Source organism: Ranitomeya imitator, chromosome 2, assembly GCF_032444005.1.
Source record: "Ranitomeya imitator isolate aRanImi1 chromosome 2, aRanImi1.pri, whole genome shotgun sequence".
Lineage (NCBI taxonomy): Eukaryota > Metazoa > Chordata > Amphibia > Anura > Dendrobatidae > Ranitomeya > Ranitomeya imitator.
This window is the reverse complement of record NC_091283.1, coordinates 847985700-848003758: the sequence shown is the minus strand read 5'-3', so window position 1 is coordinate 848003758 and position 18059 is coordinate 847985700. Positions and strand designations below refer to the sequence as shown.

The 18059-nt window shown below is 47.0% G+C and overlaps 1 protein-coding gene across 2 annotated transcripts in view; it reads left to right on the top strand.

The window, feature by feature from the left end:
- The first annotated feature begins 476 nt into the window (after nt 1-476).
- ABLIM1 (actin binding LIM protein 1) overlaps nt 477-18059 on the top strand; it is a 330044-nt gene continuing 312461 nt past the window's right edge. For both annotated transcript variants that reach the window (XM_069754369.1, XM_069754366.1), the window contains exon 1: nt 477-581. In XM_069754369.1, the coding sequence (XP_069610470.1) occupies nt 569-581 (13 nt within the window). In that variant the 5' untranslated portion in view covers nt 477-568. The remainder of the gene's footprint in view (nt 582-18059) is intronic.

The following is an 18059-nucleotide window of genomic DNA, read 5'->3' as shown; positions in this document are numbered from 1 at the left end:
GTAGAGGTGTATCTCAGCCGGTGAGGAGGTACAGTGTAGAGGTGTATCTCAGCCGGTGATGTGGTACAGTGTAGAGGTGTATCTCAGCCGGTGATGTGGTACAGTGTAGAGGTGTATCTCAGCCGGTGATGTGGTACAGTGTAGAGGTGTATCTCAGCCGGTGAGGAGGTACAGTGTAGAGGTGTATCTCAGCCGGTGATGTGGTACAGTGTAGAGGTGTATCTCAGCCGGTGATGTGGTACAGTGTAGAGGTGTATCTCAGCCGGTGATGTGGTACAGTGTAGAGGTGTATCTCAGCCGGTGAGGAGGTACAGTGGGGTGGGGGCTCGGTGCTGGTGTCTGGCGATGAGTGACAGCTGCACTGATACATTGTATACATGGGGCAGATGATCTGTGGAGTCTCCCCGGCCGCAGCTCTCGCCCCGTCCTCCTCCTGCAGCTTCCTCCAGGCCTCCTCCTCCTCCCGGTTCAGTGCCACATTAGGCAGCACAGGAGGAGACAGGCTGGGCACCCTCCCTCCAGTGCTGGGGATCCCGGCGGTGCGGGCACCATCCAGACATCACCCGACATGTCTGCTAAAGGTAGGAGCGGGGACCCCGGTGCAGAGCAGCCGGCAGTGAGCGGGGACCCCGGTGCAGAGCAGCCGGCAGTGAGCGGGGACCCTGGGGCAGGGCAGCCGGCAGTGAGCGGGGACCCTGGGGCAGGGCAGCCGGCAGTGAGCGGGGACCCTGGGGCAGGGCAGCCGGCAGTGAGCGGGGACCCTGGGGCAGGGCAGCCGGCAGTGAGCGGGGACCCTGGGGCAGGGCAGCCGGCTGGGCACAGGGCTCTGCAGATCAGTGCAATGTGCCCGGTGCTCGGCTCTTCTGCAGTTGTGTGCAGTGATGAGCAGGAGAAGGGGCTGCAGAGCAATGCATGCCCCCCACCAGCTCTGCTCCTGTGCACTTGCTGCTGCAGTGTGCTGAGCACAGGTGTGTGGACAGGGCTGGAGGCTGCCGCCAGTGTGCTCTGTCCAGCTGCTGACCCTCCTGCGCTGCTCACAGCCCCTCATCAGCCGCTGCCACTATCGGGGTCTGATGATTGACAGGTGCAGTCCTCAGACTGAACTAAACCATCCGTGGTACAAGGACAGTACACCTGGGCTCGGTACAAGGACAGTACACCTGGGCTCGGTACAAGGACAGTACACCTGGGCTCGGTACAAGGACAGTACACCTGGGCTCGGTACAAGGACAGTACACCTGGGCTCGGTACAAGGACAGTACACCTGGGCTCGGTACAAGGACAGTACATCTGGGCTCGGTACAAGGACAGTACACCTGGGCTCGGTACAAGGACAGTACACCTGCGCTCGGTACAAGGACAGTACACCTGGGCTCACTCAATACTCACCGTGTGGGGTAGTTACCTGCACTCCATTGTCCTCTGTTATCAGCCATTGCAAACTGGGAAGAGGCTAGTGTATGACAGACTGCAATCTATTGTTCTCTGTTGTCAGCCATTTCATGGTAGGGTTATTGTAAGTGATAGGAATACAGTCTAACTTTTCTATTCATCATTTCAGCCTGGGAAGAGGCGACTGTAGGACAGGTGACTACAAGCTATTACTCCCTGTTATCAGCTATTACTGGGGGAGGAGACTGTAGGACAGGAGACCACAATCTATTACTCCCTGTTATCAGCCATTACTGGGGGGGAGACTGTAGGACAGGAGACTACAAGCTATTACTCCCTGGTATCAGCCATCACTGGGGGGAGGTGACTAAGTACAGTCTATTACTCCCTGGTATCAGCCATGTCAGGCTGCAGAGAGGCGGCTGTGGGTTGGGAATATTCTGCATGTACCTCGTTGCCTCCATGATCTCTCCTTCGTGTCCTGCGTCCTTAGTCCTGAGATCCTGCAGAGATTTAGATCCATTGCTCATGGATATCAGTCGCTCTTGTGACTCTCGCACTATTATAACCTCCAGGCTTCTGCCTTCTATGTTCTGGGCATCTTGTAGTTTTGCTGTTGGTAGATTACGCTCCTGGCATTGTGTCCATTGTGTCTAACCTTAGACTAGCGGTGGACACCACGTCTTCCACGCCACACGCCTGCGGCTGCCCAATGCATACCTAGTCTCCATATATACCAGGGAAGCTATTTTCCTTTTGCCTACATAGGCATGCACCTATTACAAACACCACCTACTATACGTAACTGATGAAGGTCAAATTGGTGAACGAAACGTTTTGTTCCTGACAAATAAATTTGCTTTCAAAGTATAAGTTGAGTGCCAGGTTTTATATTCTATATGCCTCTATATCAGGTCTTGAGTCGCCCTCTTCGTCCTGGAATTTAGCTGCTTCTTATTTATTATCTGGATCTGGGAAAGCTGAGTGACAAGCAGTGCAGTCTCTGACACCAATGGCCACTTCTCTAGATCCCTGTTTAGTTACACAGAGATATTAAGAAGGGGGATGGGATTCCTTATAACTGCAGACTGGAAATTCTGGAGTCTGGGAAAGCCGGCAGCATCATTATAATAACTACCAAATCCAGGAACTTCAGAAGAAAATCTTCAACTACTTAACAAGACGGCGGCCGCGGGACTTGTATCAGCGAGGCAGGGTTAGGCTTGGGGTGAAAGCTGCTATTATCAATATTTGTATTTACTTTTTACCTTTGTTACTTCTTATATTTATTATTTAGATTCTCTATTTATAGTTTTTGTTACATAAACTATTTATCTCTTGTAATTTTATATTTCAGAGCCTCAGTGATTTTATTTTTCCTGTAAAGCCTCCCTCACATGTGCTGTTATTGTACATGTGCGGTATGTTTATATCTATATACACACAGGCATATGGGGTTGTGGTTTACGCTGCACTTTAAGGGTATGTCCACACGATGCGGATTTTGCTGCGGATCCGCAGGGTTTCCGCAGCTGCGGGTCCGCAGCAGTTTCCCATGAGTTTACAGTACAATGTAAACCTATGGGAAACAGAAAACGCTGTGCACATGCTGCGGAAAAAAACACACGGAAACGCAGCGGTTTACATTCCGCAGCATGTCACTTCTTTCTGCGGATTCTGCAGCGGTTTTGCACCTGCTCCAATAGAAAACCGCAGGTGTAAAACCACAGTGAAATCCGCACAATAACAGCGGTAAATCCGCAATAAATCTGCAGCAAAAATGCAGCATTTTTGCCCTGCAGATTTATCAAATCCGCTGCGGAAAAGTCCAAAGAGGACCATTCTACGTGTGCACATACCCTAAAGGGAACCCATCAGGCCCCCTGCGCCCTCCAACCCAGCAGCCTATGTATGAGTCAATTCCCTGCCTCTCCAGCCCTGTATAGCGTTAGTCAGTCAAAACAAGCATTTATATTGTCCCCGTTTGCTATGCTAAGGCTTCTTTCACACTTCCGTTGTTTGGCCTCCGTCGCAATGCGTCGTTTTGGGAATAAAACGCATCCTGCAAATTTTCCCCCCAGGATGCACTTTTTTACCATAGACTTGTATTGCCGACGGATCGCACAATGCGTTGTGTTTTGGCGGACCGTCATCACGAAAAAGCGTTCAAGGGAACGCTTTTTCGTACGTCGGGTCCTGCATTTCCTACCGCGCATGCGGGGGCGGAACTCCACCCCTTCCTCCCCGGGACTTTAGAATGGGCAGCGGATGTGTTGAAAAACTGCATCCGCTGCCAACGTTTTTGCCGAATTTTCACAACGCTTTGTCGGTCCGTCGCACCGACACTTAGCGACGACCCCATACTGACGGAAGTGTGAAAGGAGCCTTAGGAGGGCTTTGACTAGTCGATGGGACATTGGTTCCCCAGACTTCTCAGCCCTCTCTCCATGTTATCGCACCCCTGTGGGCGTGATAAAATACTTGCAGGACACGACGTCAAATCTTGTGCGTGCCACTTGTGTCACAGGCGTCATTGTACCAGCTGAGTCTTGTTCCTGCTGATTCCGGCTGTTCTTCGGCTCCTCCATGGATGTGAGCCATCTTCTGCACTTCCGGTCATGTGCACCCAGCGACAGAAGTGCAGTGACCCTGCCGACGATAATACCGGCTCTTACAGATTATGTTATCACGCCCCATAGGGGCATCATAACCTGCAGAGAGGGCTGACCAGTCCGGGGAAACTAACGCCACTCCGACTAGTCAAAGCCCTAATTAGTAGAGCAAACGGGGACAATATTAATACTTTCCTAAACCTCGTTTTCACTGAATAACGCTATCCAGGGCTGGAGAGGTAGGGAATGTAGTCCTACATAGGTGAATGCTGCTGGAGAGCGCCGGGACCTGACGGGTTCCCTCATTTCAAGGCTATGTGCACATGTTGCAGATTTCCTGCGGATCCACAGCGTTTTTTGCCTTGCAGAAAAGCTGCAGATCCGCAAGTGATTTACAGTACAATGTAAATCAATAGGAAAAAAAAATGCTGTGCTAATGGTGCGGAAAATTCCGTGCGGAAACGCTGCGGATTAAAAGAAGTAGCATGTCACTACTTTTTTTTACGGATCTGCAGCGTTTTTGTACCCATTCCATTATAGAAATCTGCAGGGGTAAAAAACGCAGTAAATCCGCACAAAAAATGCCTCAAATCCGCACCTGCGTTTTCTGCCAAGAGATGCAGAATCCGCACAAGAAATTCCTGAGGCAAATCCGCAACGCGTGCACATGGCCTTAATGGAGACAATCACAGAGTACTTCTGAAAAATCCAAGAATCTTAGGCTAGGTTCCCATTGCTGTTAATGGGACCGCGCTAACGGACAGCGTTGCACGGCGAAATTAACGCCGTGCAACGCGTCCATTAGCGCGCCCATTAACAGCAATGGGGACGCGCATCGCGATGTGCTGGTGTTTTGTGACGCGCCGTGGACGCTGCTTGCAGCGTCCGAGGCGCGCCCGCGGTCCGTTCCCCGCTCCGATCTGCGAGGGCGGGGACGTTTAACGCGACCCCGAAAAACACATTGCGTTAGCGCAATCCGCTAGCGCTAGGCGTTAAACGGATTTCACTAACGCAATCTGAATCTAGCCTTACTTTGATTTTTACCGGTTATTAAAAATCCTGGCTGTGCTAAAGAATTTGTATTTTAATTGATTTATTGACGGATATTGGCACAGTGTCTCGTACAGCAGCTTTCTCTTCCTCTATTGGGTGTAGCGCCAGTGTGGTTTTGTATTTATATTTGAATTTTATAGTTTGCGGCTAGTTGCCAAGTTTATCAGCCACTTTATCAGAAGTGTCCAGTTACCTAGGCAATGAGCACAGCGCTTACAAGCTCTAGAGCACAGGATTGTCCTGAAGTTATCACAAAAGTTTGCTTTGGGGGTGTGGTTAGGATAACTAGGGGTGGGGTTAGGATGTGGCTTACACGGTGTTGATTTGTTGCAATGGTTTCCATGGTGGAGTCTCTGGAGAAGTCGCTTTCCAGCTGTGATGTAAATTATTACTGCCCTGAATAGTGTACAAATACATTATAAGCATCATACGCACCCTAGTGGTCAGAACCGGTACTGCTGCTCAGAACTTTACCCATTATTAGATTGCATTTTAGGCAATATGCACACATTCCGGAATCGTGTGCGGATTTTTCCGCAACGTTTTTTATTTACAGCGTTTTTTGTGCAGATTCCACCTGCGGTTTTACAACTGCGGATTCCTATTGAGGAGCAGGTGTAAAACGCGGAATCAACGAATCAATCAAAGAATTGACATGCTGCGGAAAAATTCAACGCTGTGTTTCCGCGCGGTATTTTCCGTACCACGGGCACAGTGGATTTGGTTTTCCATAGGTTTACATGGTACTGTACACTGAATGGAAAACTGCTGCGAATCTGCAGGCAAATCCGCAACGTGTGCACATACCCAAAGAGTAACTCAACATTTTTTTTATAATTTTGTCTAGGAAAGAAAACAATGAAAAATTGCAAATCATTTGCTTAGAGGGTTTGTCTTCATTCTTGATTTTATGCAAGTGGCTTCCAAACTTCGGCGTTTCTCCAGTCTATTTGTCTTTGGCTGCATTGATACCAGAACGTGCTCATTATCAGTACAGACGCTGGCAGTGATGGGTCAGCACCGGTGTCTCACTTTCTGTTCTGATAAGCCCAACTGTAAACAGAGGAAGCAGCTGCTGACAATCACTGCCAGCGACCGTACTCCAAGTGAGTGTGATCTGATAAGAATGGAGCTGATGCCGGAGAAAAGAAGCCATTTCCATGCATTTTTTTTTTTTTTTTTTTTTTTTTTTTTACAGTGATGAAGACAAATCTCCTAATAAAATGATTTGCAAAGTTTCAGAACTTTTCACACTGGACAAAATAATAATAAAGTGTAACGACTGTTTACATTTATAGAACACTAGATGGTGGCCCGATTCTAACGCATCGGGTATTCTAGAATATGCATGTCCACGTAGTATATTGCCCAGCCACGTAGTATATTGCCCAGCCACGTAGTATATTGGCCAGCCACGTAGTATATTGCACAGCCCATGTAGTATATTGGCCAGTCATGTAGTATATTGGCCAGTCACGTAGTATATTGGCCAGCCACGTAGTATATTGCACAGCCCATGTAGTATATTGCCCAGCCACGTAGTATATTGCCCAGCCACGTAGTATATTGCCCAGCCACGTAGTATATTGCCCAGTCACGTAGTATATTGCCCAGTCACGTAGTATATTGCCCAGCCCATGTAGTATATTGGCCAGTCACGTAGTATATTGGCCAGTCACATAGTATATTGCCCAGCCACGTAGTATATTGCCCAGCCACGTAGTATATTGGCCAGCCACGTAGTATATTGGCCAGCCACGTAGTATATTGCCCAGCCACGTAGTATATTGCCCAGCCACGTAGTATATTGGCCAGTCACGTAGTATATTGCCCAGCCACGTAGTATATTGCCCAGCCACGTAGTATATTGCCCAGCCACGTAGTATATTGCCCAGCCACGTAGTATATTGCCCAGCCACGTAGTATATTGCCCAGTCACGTAGTATATTGCCCAGCCCATGTAGTATATTGGCCAGTCACGTAGTATATTGGCCAGTCACGTAGTATATTGGCCAGCCACGTAGTATATTGGCCAGCCACGTAGTATATTGGCCAGCCACGTAGTATATTGGCCAGCCACGTAGTATATTGGCCAGCCACGTAGTATATTGGCCAGCCACGTAGTATATTGGCCAGCCACGTAGTATATTGGCCAGCCACGTAGTATATTGGCCAGCCACGTAGTATATTGGCCAGCCACGTAGTATATTGGCCAGCCACGTAGTATATTGGCCAGCCACGTAGTATATTGGCCAGTCACGTAGTATATTGGCCAGTCACGTAGTATATTGGCCCAGCCACGTAGTATATTGGCCCAGCCACGTAGTATATTGGCCCAGCCACGTAGTATATTGGCCCAGCCACGTAGTATATTGCCCAGCCACGTAGTATATTGCCCGGTGACGTATGTAACAGGTTAAAAAAGACTTAAAATAAAAAATAAACATATACTCACCTTCCGAGGGCCCCTTGTAGTCCTGGCGCTTGTGTGCGGTGCACGCGGCAGCTTCTGGTCCCAGGATTGGTATGAGTGCAGGATCTGTGATTACGTCACGGTCACATGACCACGTCATGGCAGGTCCTTCTCGCATAGCATCCTTGGCACCGGAGCCTGCTACTTGCACAGCCGAGAACAGGGCGCGACGTCGGAGGGTGAGAATAACGTTTTTTTTTTTTTATTCTTATTTGTAACATTAGATATTTTTACTATTGATGCTCCATACACAGCATCAATAGTAAAAAGTTGGTCACACAGGGTTAATAGCTGCGTTAATGAAGTGCGTTACACCGCGGTCCATTAACGCTGGCATTAACCCTGTGTGAGGGCTGACTGGAGGGGAGTATGGAGCGGGCACTGACTGCGAGGAGGAAGGAGCGGCCATTTTGCCGGCGGACTGTGCCCGTCGCTGATTGGTCGTGGCAATGGTCATGGGTGTTTTGCCACGACCAATCAGCGACTTGGATTTCCATGACAGACAGAGGCCGCGACCAATGAATATCCGTGACAGACAGAAGGACAGACAGAAAGACGGAAGTGACCCTTAGACAATTATATAGTAGCTGTGGGGTTTTGCGCATTTCTCAGGCAGTGGTTGCATGGCGGGACACGAGCCGCAGCAGCTTCCACGCTTGTATTTCTGCTTCCCGTTATGTCTTGAGTGATTATCACGGCGGATCATTAGGAATTAGGTGTCTCCTCACTTGTTTGTCAATTACCCCCTAACACCTGCTGCCACGATTCAGCTCCATCAGACGCCACATTAACAGCTCACACCTCGTAGGCTGCAGAATAAAGCAGGAAGGAAACGCCGTCTATAATCTGTGCTGGTAAATGCTTTCCCTAATCTCAAGAAGCGGGAAGAATGACAAATCTCATCCCATAAAGCGCCCGGCCGCGACGCCAAAACTAATTACATCTGGATCACCGCTAAAGGGTTTGTGTCATGTTACCTGAGCTGGAGCACGGCGCTCACCTGCCTCCCTGCTTCCTGCCTGCTCGGGGGAAGGGCGCTGATGATGATTGACAGTTCGGACCATGGTTGTAGAAGCACAGGAAGTTTTACCTCTGTACCATCGGAGGAGCGTAGGGGTTTCTGAAGTCACAGGCTGCACGATCCGGCCAGCTTCCGAGCAGCGCTTGCAAGCTTTACGGCAAAGAGCTTGTAAGTGCTGCACTGCTTGCTCAGGAGCCCACAAAACTTTCACAGACTGCAGCAGTGGCTGATAAGTTAGGAAAAAAGTAGCGGACAATGGAATTATGTTTAATAACCAAATTGCAAAGTGGCTTGTTTTTTCTTCTTCTATAGAAGCAGTTTACAGCTTTATCCGTTCACGAAATCGGAAATAAAGCGTTACATTGTATCCAGCAGTATAACTGGCCGAGCTGTAACATGGTTCTAATTCTAAGGGTGCGACAGTCGTGCAATAGGCGCTTATTTCACCAATATGTGCGAGCAGGAGAACCGCATGCATGCCGCCATATTATCCCTGCATTGTTGGCACCTTATGTATAGCTGCGATTTCATGGCGGTATTACTGGCATTGATACTATGGGGGACTATGTCTGCGCTGCTTTGCCATATGGAGCAGCACATGAATTGTCTACGGACTATTTCTGCTGTATCTGTCTTTGAAGTTGGAAACAATAGCGGAGTAAACTACATTGTTTCTGACTTCCAAGATGGATACGGCAGAAAAAAAGTAACATCTTGTGGACCCTGTCTGATGATTGGGGGACACATTCACATCCTGTTTTGAGGGGGTTCAGGTGAAATCCCTGATAGGGTCACAAACGCATGATGTGAATATCCACTCTTGTTTTAGTAAAGTCTGAAAAAGCTTTTCCAGAATGAGAAATAACTCTCAAAAGGAAGAAAAGAATTAATAGTGACAGAAGAGGGGTCCGCAGGCCAGTGATTTGTCCTGAGGGGCATTGGTTAATATGGAGTCACAGGACGCACAGCCCCAGTGCAGCTCGCGGCTGTGTGCTTGCCGTTTTCTATGGGATGTGTACTTTGGTTTCTCTTATTTGCGTTTGTGGATGTTTTTGTGGAAATTCTGCATTCCTCGTGTTGTTGGATGGGTGGGGGAATGTTTTGTTATAATCCTGGGTTTTGTCTACAGTAACTAATAAAACAAATGTGCATTTTACTGGTATTTATCGTAGCTCCTTTAAATGGATTTCACCTTTTGCACTTGGTTTGACAAGAACTGATCTGCGGCCTCAACCTGCATCTGCTCACAGCAGCACAAACCCCTCTGCTGCCCTGGACTCCGGACTTGTGGCTGACACTAGGAATTTCAGGGCCCCATACTGGCAACATTTCCAGACCCGCCCAAGACTCCACCCCGAACCTTCCACTCTCGCCGCCCACTCCTGTAAAAACTCCACTTCTGCACCACATCCTCACCAATCACACATTCTCATCACCAGATCACACATATAGCCAGCAGCTTTTGTTTTTGGCTAAAAGACTTTTTAAGGCCATGTTCACACAGTGCGTTTTTTTTCTGCGGAACCGCAGCGTTTTTGCCGCTGCGGTTCCGCAGCTGTTTTCCATGCAGGGTACAGTACAATGTACCCTATGGAAAACAGGAACCACTGTGCACATGATGCGGGAATCGGGGAAAAAAAGCCGCGCTGAATAGCCCCGGTAAAAAAGAAGTACCATGTCACTTCTTTTTTCGGAGCCGCAGCGGTTCTGCACCCATAGACCTCCATTGTGAGGTCAAACCCGCAGTAAAACCCGCAGATCAAAAATATATCTGCGGGTTTTATTGCGGTTTGTGGTGCCAAACCGCTGCAGCAGGAAGTGCGGGGAAGCGGGCGGAAGTGCGTGGGCAGAGTGTGGCTGCCCCGATCCCACCCCCCCATGCTCCGATGCCCCCCTGTGCTCCGATGCCCCCCCCCCCCCCCCCGTGCCCTAATCTCCCCCCCCTTATACTTACCCGGCCTCCCGGTGTCCGTCCGGCCGTCTTCTCCCTGGGCGCCGCCATCTTGCAAAATGGCGGGCGCATGCGCAGTGCGCCCGCCGAATCTGCCGGCCGGCAGATTCGTTCCAAAGTGCATTTTGATCACTGAGATAGGTTATATCTCAGTGATCAAAATAAAAAAAAAAGTAAATGACACCCCCCCCCCCCTTTGTCACCCCCATAGGTAGGGACAATAATATATATTTTTTTTTTCCCCACTAAGGTTAGAATAGGGTTAGGGTATTTTCAGCCATTTTAACCCTAAAAAAACTTCCTAGAAAACACACAGACTCTGCATAGAAAACTGCATAAAAAAAGGATCAAAAAACGCACCAAAAAAGCACAAAAAAAGGACCAAAAAAAGGACCTGCGTTTTCTGCCAAGAGCTGCGGTTTCAGTCCTGAAAAAAAAAAAAGGATGGAAATCAGGAACGTGTGAACATACCCTAAGTCGCCACCACAACAAGGTAGACTCTTTTGGCCGGACCCTACTCTACTCTCACCTATTAAACATTTCTTAAAATAGTCAATACACTTTTGAGATATACTTTTATATATTTTTCTTTAAGAGAATGAGTCACATATATTTTTGAATATGACCAATAATACCATATACAGTACATGGAACAAATACAGCCACACCATGGCCTGACTACGTACTACCACCACACAGTGACCAAATAATATCACATACAAGGCACAAATATTGCCACACCATGACCAGACAACATATTAAAATCACAGTGACCAAATATTACCACATAAAAGGGGAAAAAAACCACACCATGACCAGACCACATATTACTACCACATAGTGACCGAATAATACCATGTACAAGGAACAAATACCATCATACCATAACCAGACCACATATTACCACCACATAGTGATCAAATAATACAATACTGATCATTAATAAAATAACAAAATACTAAGTGACATTATACACAGGAGCTCTATATATAGTTTGTGTACAGGTAATACAGCAATAACCAGTGACGTTATACACAGGAGATCTGTATATAGTGTCAGTGTACAGGTGATACCATGATCACCAGTGACATTATACACGGGAGCTCTGAATATAGTGTCAGTGTACAGGTAATTTAGGGATCACCAGTGACATTATACATAGGAGCTCGGTATATACAGTCAGTGTACAGGTAATACAGTGATCACCAGTGACATTATACACAGGAGCTCTGTATATAGTATATAGTGTACAGGTAATATAGTGGTCACCGATGTCATTATACACAGGTGCTCTGTATATAGGGTCAGTGTACAGGTAATACAGTGATCACCAATGACATTACACATAGGAACTCTGTATATGTCACTGTACAGATCATAGAGTGATCACCAATTACATTATACCCAGAAGCTCTGTATATAGTGTTAATGTACAGGCAATACAGTGATCACCGATGACATTTTACACAGGAGCTCTGTATATAGTGTCCGTGTACAGGTAATACAGGGATCACCGGTGACATTATACACTGGACCTCTGTATATAGTATACAGTATATAGTGTCGTTGTAGAGATAACACACTGACATATCAGTGACGTCTCTAATTGAAGTCCTTCACCTTTCTTTTCTTCATCCAGAGCAGATCACCATCACTTCTTCCAGTTAGGACTCGTCTCTGCATAAAATAACACACAGTTATCTGGAGCCCCACTTCCAGACCCCATTGCCCACTTTTTCCCTTTTTTCTACACTACGCAGCTGAATACAGACTGTACAGGTAATACAGTGATCACTGGTGACATGATACACAGGAGCTCTGTATATAGTGTCAGTGTACAGGTAATACAGGGATCGCTGGTGACATTATACACAGGAGCTCTGTATATAGTGTCAGTGTACAGGTAATACAGTGATCACTGGTGACATTATACACAGGAGCTCTGTATATAGTGTCAGTGTACAGGTAATACAGGGATCACTGGTGACATTGTACACAGGAGCTCTGTATATAGTGTCAGTGTACAGGTAATACAGTGATCACCAGTGACACTATACACAGGAGCTCTGTATATAGTTTCAGGGTACAGGTAATACAGGGATCACCGGTGACATTATACACTGGACCTCTGTATATAGTATACAGTATATAGTGTTGTTATAGAGATAACACACTGACATATCAGTGACGTCTCTAATTGAAGTCCTTCATCTTTCTTTTCTTCATCTAGATCAGATTGCCATCACTTCTTCCAGTCAGGATTTGTCTCTGCATAAAATAACAGAGTTATCTAGAACCCCGCTTCCAGACCCCATTGCCCACTTTTTTCCTTTTTTCTACACTACGCAGCTGAATACAGACTGTACAGGTAATACAGTGATCACTGGTGACATTATACACAGGAGCTCGGTATATAGTGTCAGTGTACAGGTAATACAGGGATCACCGGTGACATTATACACAGGACCTCTGTATATAGTGTCAGTGTACAGGTAATACAGGGATCACCAGTAACATTATACATAGGAGCTCTGTGCATAGTATATAGTATATAGTGTCGTTGTACAGATAACACACTGACATATCAGTGACGTCTCTAGTTTAAGTCCTTCATCTTTCTTTTCTTCTTCATCCAGAGCAGATCGCCATCATTTCTTCCAGTCAGAACTAGTCTCTGCATAAAATAACACACAGTTATCTACAGCCCCGCTTCCAGAGCCCATTGCCCACTTTTTCCCTTTTTTCTACACTACGCAGCTGAATAGATGTGCATCCACCATTAATATATAATTAGATATTATGCAACCCACCATTCCAAATTTAAATTATAATCCATCACTGTGCCCCCACTATCTGTACATAGCCACTTCCCTCACCTACTAAATATATAAATTAATTAGGCCCTGTACTTTCTCCCAATTCAATAAGTCACACTCAGTCATCCTCAGCGCCCCCATTATGTTCCTCCCGTACCCACGATTCATTATATTTACATTATCCTTCAGCCACAGTTAATTGTCATGTATTCTCTCTCCCTTCTCCACCCTCTATTCATTATCAACTTCTCTCCCCCACATTCAATACATCATTTACTCTCCCCCATTGACAAGTCTCAATACATCATCATTTACTCCTCCCACCCTCAAGATTCATCATTATTTGCCCGTCCCAAAGTCATTTTTTGCTCTCCCCACCCGCCTACCTTTGATTCATCATGTGCAGTCCTTCTCCCCCACCCTCACTTCATCATGTGCAGTCCCCCTCCCCCCTCTTCAACATTTGCCCCCCACTCATTTAATCATTTGCAGTCCCCCACTCACTTTTTAATTTGCAGTCCCACTTGCCCCAATTCATCATTTGCAGTCCCTCTCCCGCCAACTTCATCATTTGCAGTCCCCCTACTCACTTCATCATTTGCAGTCACCCTACTCACTTCATCATTGGCAGTCACCCTACTCACTTCATCATTGGCAGTCACCCTACTCACTTCATCATTTGCAGTCCCCCAAACACATCATCATTTGCAGTCCCCCAAACACATCATCATTTGCAGTCCCCCAAACACATCATCATTTGCAGTCCCCCAAACACATCATCATTTGCAGTCCCACCTCTACCGTCACCCATTTAATTCATTTTATGAAGAAAATAAAAAAACAAATAAACGTTTTTCATACTGACCTCACTGACGATCCCTTGCAGGCGTAGCTCTGCTTTTGGTGTCATAGTACAGGATGGTGCGTACGCGCCGTCACCTGACCGGAAGTTCAGAGGGAGTGGGAGCTGCGTAGCCGTCTGGGTTAGACAGCCATGGCGCTCTGAGAACGCTCCCACCTCCGAGGTGTGCACCGCACACAGATCTTCATTGTATGATGGGGCCTGGTGAGGAGAAGCACAAGAGGGGGAGCCCGGGCCATCCTCTGTACTGCTGCTCACCGGGCCCCATACAGCAGTAAGGGCAGTAATGCCCTGATGGCGGCCCTGTCTGGTCTCACAATTCCTACCTGCACTGATGGGCCATGTTCACACGTTCAGTATTTTACATCAGTATTTGTAGCCAAAACCAGGAGTGGGTGATAAATACAGAAGTGGGGACGAGTTTCTATTAGACTTTTCCTCTGATTGTTCCTTTCCTGATATTGGCTGCAAAGACTGATGTAAAATACTGAAGTGTAAGGCTATGTTCACACATTGCGTTTTTGCCGTTTCTTTTCCGCAGTCAAAACCTGCTCTCTTGGCAGTAAACAAGATGCTTACAAAAAGCAGATTTTGCTGCGTATTTTCTGCGTTTTTGTTGTCTCTTTTCCATGCTGATAAAGTATAGTCCCCCCCACCCCCCAAAAAAAAAATAAAAAAATCATGATGGAACTTCCTTAAGGCTTTTGCACCAAGAACAGCAAAACCTGATACCTGCAGTTTTTGCTGTGTTTTTGCATTTATTTTCTGTGGGTGAAAAAACTCTGCAAAAACCGCTTAAAGAAGTGACCTGCTGCTGCAAAAAAAACAAAAACAAAATAAGGCATCAAGAAAGCAACATGTGAATATAGCCTAAAGTGACCCTACAGAATGTAGCAATCCCAGCAGGAAAAAGCTTTGTGCCACAACTCTGCTTTTTTTTTATAGGGGATTCTCTAGAATGAAACACTGTACCAAACCAGCTGCTGTTTGTGAAGGACTGCATTGCCCAGGTTTCTTGTCTTTGGGTTTAGACAAGAGTGATCTATAAAATGGTGAGACAATGAAATACAAAGTATGTTATAAGGTTGCAGAACTTCCTGAAGAATTCTTGGACAGTTGGGGACTCCACTTTGGACTTTCCCCGCTTATGAGATTTCCCAACGATCAGCTGTAATCTGTAGACAGTTCCTTGCATCGCCTCCAACAGCAGTTCTGGAGCATTACTCCGAGCCAAGTCAATATTCTGATCTATACGGATCCTCCATGGACGGCGGACATGCACAGGAGCCCCGGGGTGTTTGCTGCGGTCCCCAGCTAGGGTGACTTCATGGTACAATCATGGCCTCATTCAGACGCTGTGAGTCACCTCTTTGTTCTCGTTGTGATTTTTAGAACACGTGCCCATTATAACCTATTGGACTCTTCACATGTCTGTGACTTTTAGCGGATCCAAAAAATCACGGAGACTTGTCCATTTTTCAGTTTCAGATAAAAATTACAATTGTATGGGTCCTTTAAAATGATGGACCGCTCACAGACGGTATCAGAATACTGTCCATGATTAGCAGGGCAATGAGTAGAAGTTTAGCAATTTCCTATATTTTTTTTTTTTTTTTTTTATATGTGAAAATGACTGATGAAACTGATGGTAATGTCTGACACCTGACCTCTCACTGATGACTGACTACTGGCCTCTCACTGGTGGCTGACGACTGGCCTCTCACTGGTGGCTGACGACTGGCCTCTCACTGGTGGCTGACAGCTGGCCACTCACTGGTGGCTGACAGCTGGCCTCTCACTGGTGGCTGACAGCTGGCCTCTCACTGGTGGCTGACGACTGGCCTCTCACTGGTGGCTGACAGCTGGCCTCTCACTGGTGGCTGGCAGCTGGCCACTCACTGGTGGCTGACAGCTGGCCACTCACTGGTGGCTGACAGCTGGCCACTCACTGGTGGCTGACAGCTGGCCTCTCACTGGTGGCTGACAGCTGGCCACTCACTTATGAACAATGGAGCGTGGTTTTACGTGTGATAACAATCATGGAGGTGTGAAGCCTGTGACTAATGACCGCCATGTTTCCCTGTTAGGATTAATAATGCTTTATTGCGGCTGTAGACATTTTTGTTATTTTTCTCTCTGCCTTCTTATTATTATTGAGTACTGGACTGAGCAGCGGAGATCAGGAGAATGTGAACTAAATCCCAAAACATCCTCCATCCGCCAGCACTGGAGGCCTCAGCCCTGAATGGGTCAGATCCAGTCTGCGGCATTTCCCCATATTGTGGTCGCTCTTGTGGTGAATGTTGGAGCCGACCCCTCTGATAAGCACAAATCTCAGCTCCATCAACAATGCCAGGAACTCCAGCCCCTGATTGCAGGATCTGTGCTAAAGTCAGAGGTTTTCCAGGAAGTGGAGACTGGTGCCCAGGAGCGGGTACTGGGACCCTCCCGGTCATTGTATACTGGGCTACAGCAGGACTTGGCACAGTACACTGCACTACATCTGGGAGGAAGATATGGCTGAGCCAAAAGTTCTGAGACTGACACAAGTTTTGTTTTTCACATTTTGCCTCTTCAGTGTTTTCCGCTCTTCTGTGACTCCTCAATATTCCCATCGCTGCCCCTTATTCTCCGCACTTCTGCCCCTTATTATCCAGTGCACATGTTGCGGAAAAAAATGGGTGAAAACGCAGCGTTATTTTTTTCTGCAGCATGTCAATTCTTTGTGCAAATTCCGCAGCGGTTTACACCTGCTCCTCAATAGGAATCCGCAGGTGTAAAACTGCAGGTGGAATCCGCACAAAAAGCGCGGGTAATCTGTAGTGCGATTTACCTGCGGATTTTGCAAAAACAGTGCGGAAAAATCTACACACCAATCCGCAACGTGTGCACATAGCCTGAGAGACAAATTACTTAAGAGGCATATTCTACTTAATGATTTTGATGCGTCTTATCACTGGTGAGCGCCTTCATGTGTCAGGGACGGGAGTTAGGCTATGTGCCCATGTTGAGGATTTGTGTGCGGATTTTTCCTGTTTTTTGCAAAATCCGCACTGCATTTTATTTGCGGATTTACCGTGGATTTCCTGTGGTTTTTGTGCGAATTTCTCTTGCTTTTTTTACACCTGCGGATTCCAATTATGGAACAGGTGTAAAACGCTGCGGAATCCGCACAAAGAATTGACATGCTGCGGAAAATACAACACAGCATTTCCACACAGTATTTTCCGCAGCATGTGCACTGCGGATTTGGTTTTCCATAGGTTTACATGGTTCTGTAAACAGCATGAAAAACAGCTGCAGATCCGCAGCGGCAAATCCGCAATGTGTGCACATAGCCCAAGACTTCTGGTATATAAGAACTGCTGTCGCTTTTGAAAAATGTTATCGGAGAATGTCAAATTCTGGTGTGAAAAAGCCAAAACTCTGAGGGTATGTGCACACGCTGCGGATCCGCAGCTGCGGCTCCGCAGCGGTTTCCCATGCGTTTACAGTACAATGTAAACCTATGGGAAACGAAATCCACAGTGCACATGCGGAAAAAAACGCGCGGAAACGCAGTGGTTTACATTCCGCAGCATGTCAATTTTTTGTGCGGATTCCGCAGCGGTTTTACATCTGCTCCAATAGAAAACTGCAGGTGTAAACCCGCAGCAGAATCCGCAATAGAAACCGCAATAAATCCGCAGGAAAAACCACAGCGGTTTTGCACTGCGGATTTATCAAATCCGCAGCCGTCACAGATGTGCACGTGTGCACATACCCTGAAAATTTTTGCGTAACTTCACTTTTCAAAGTGCATTTCCTGATTTTCCTATTTTTTAAATTGTCATAAACCCTTTGATGAATCGGGGTCAATGATTTCAAGCACCAGCCCCT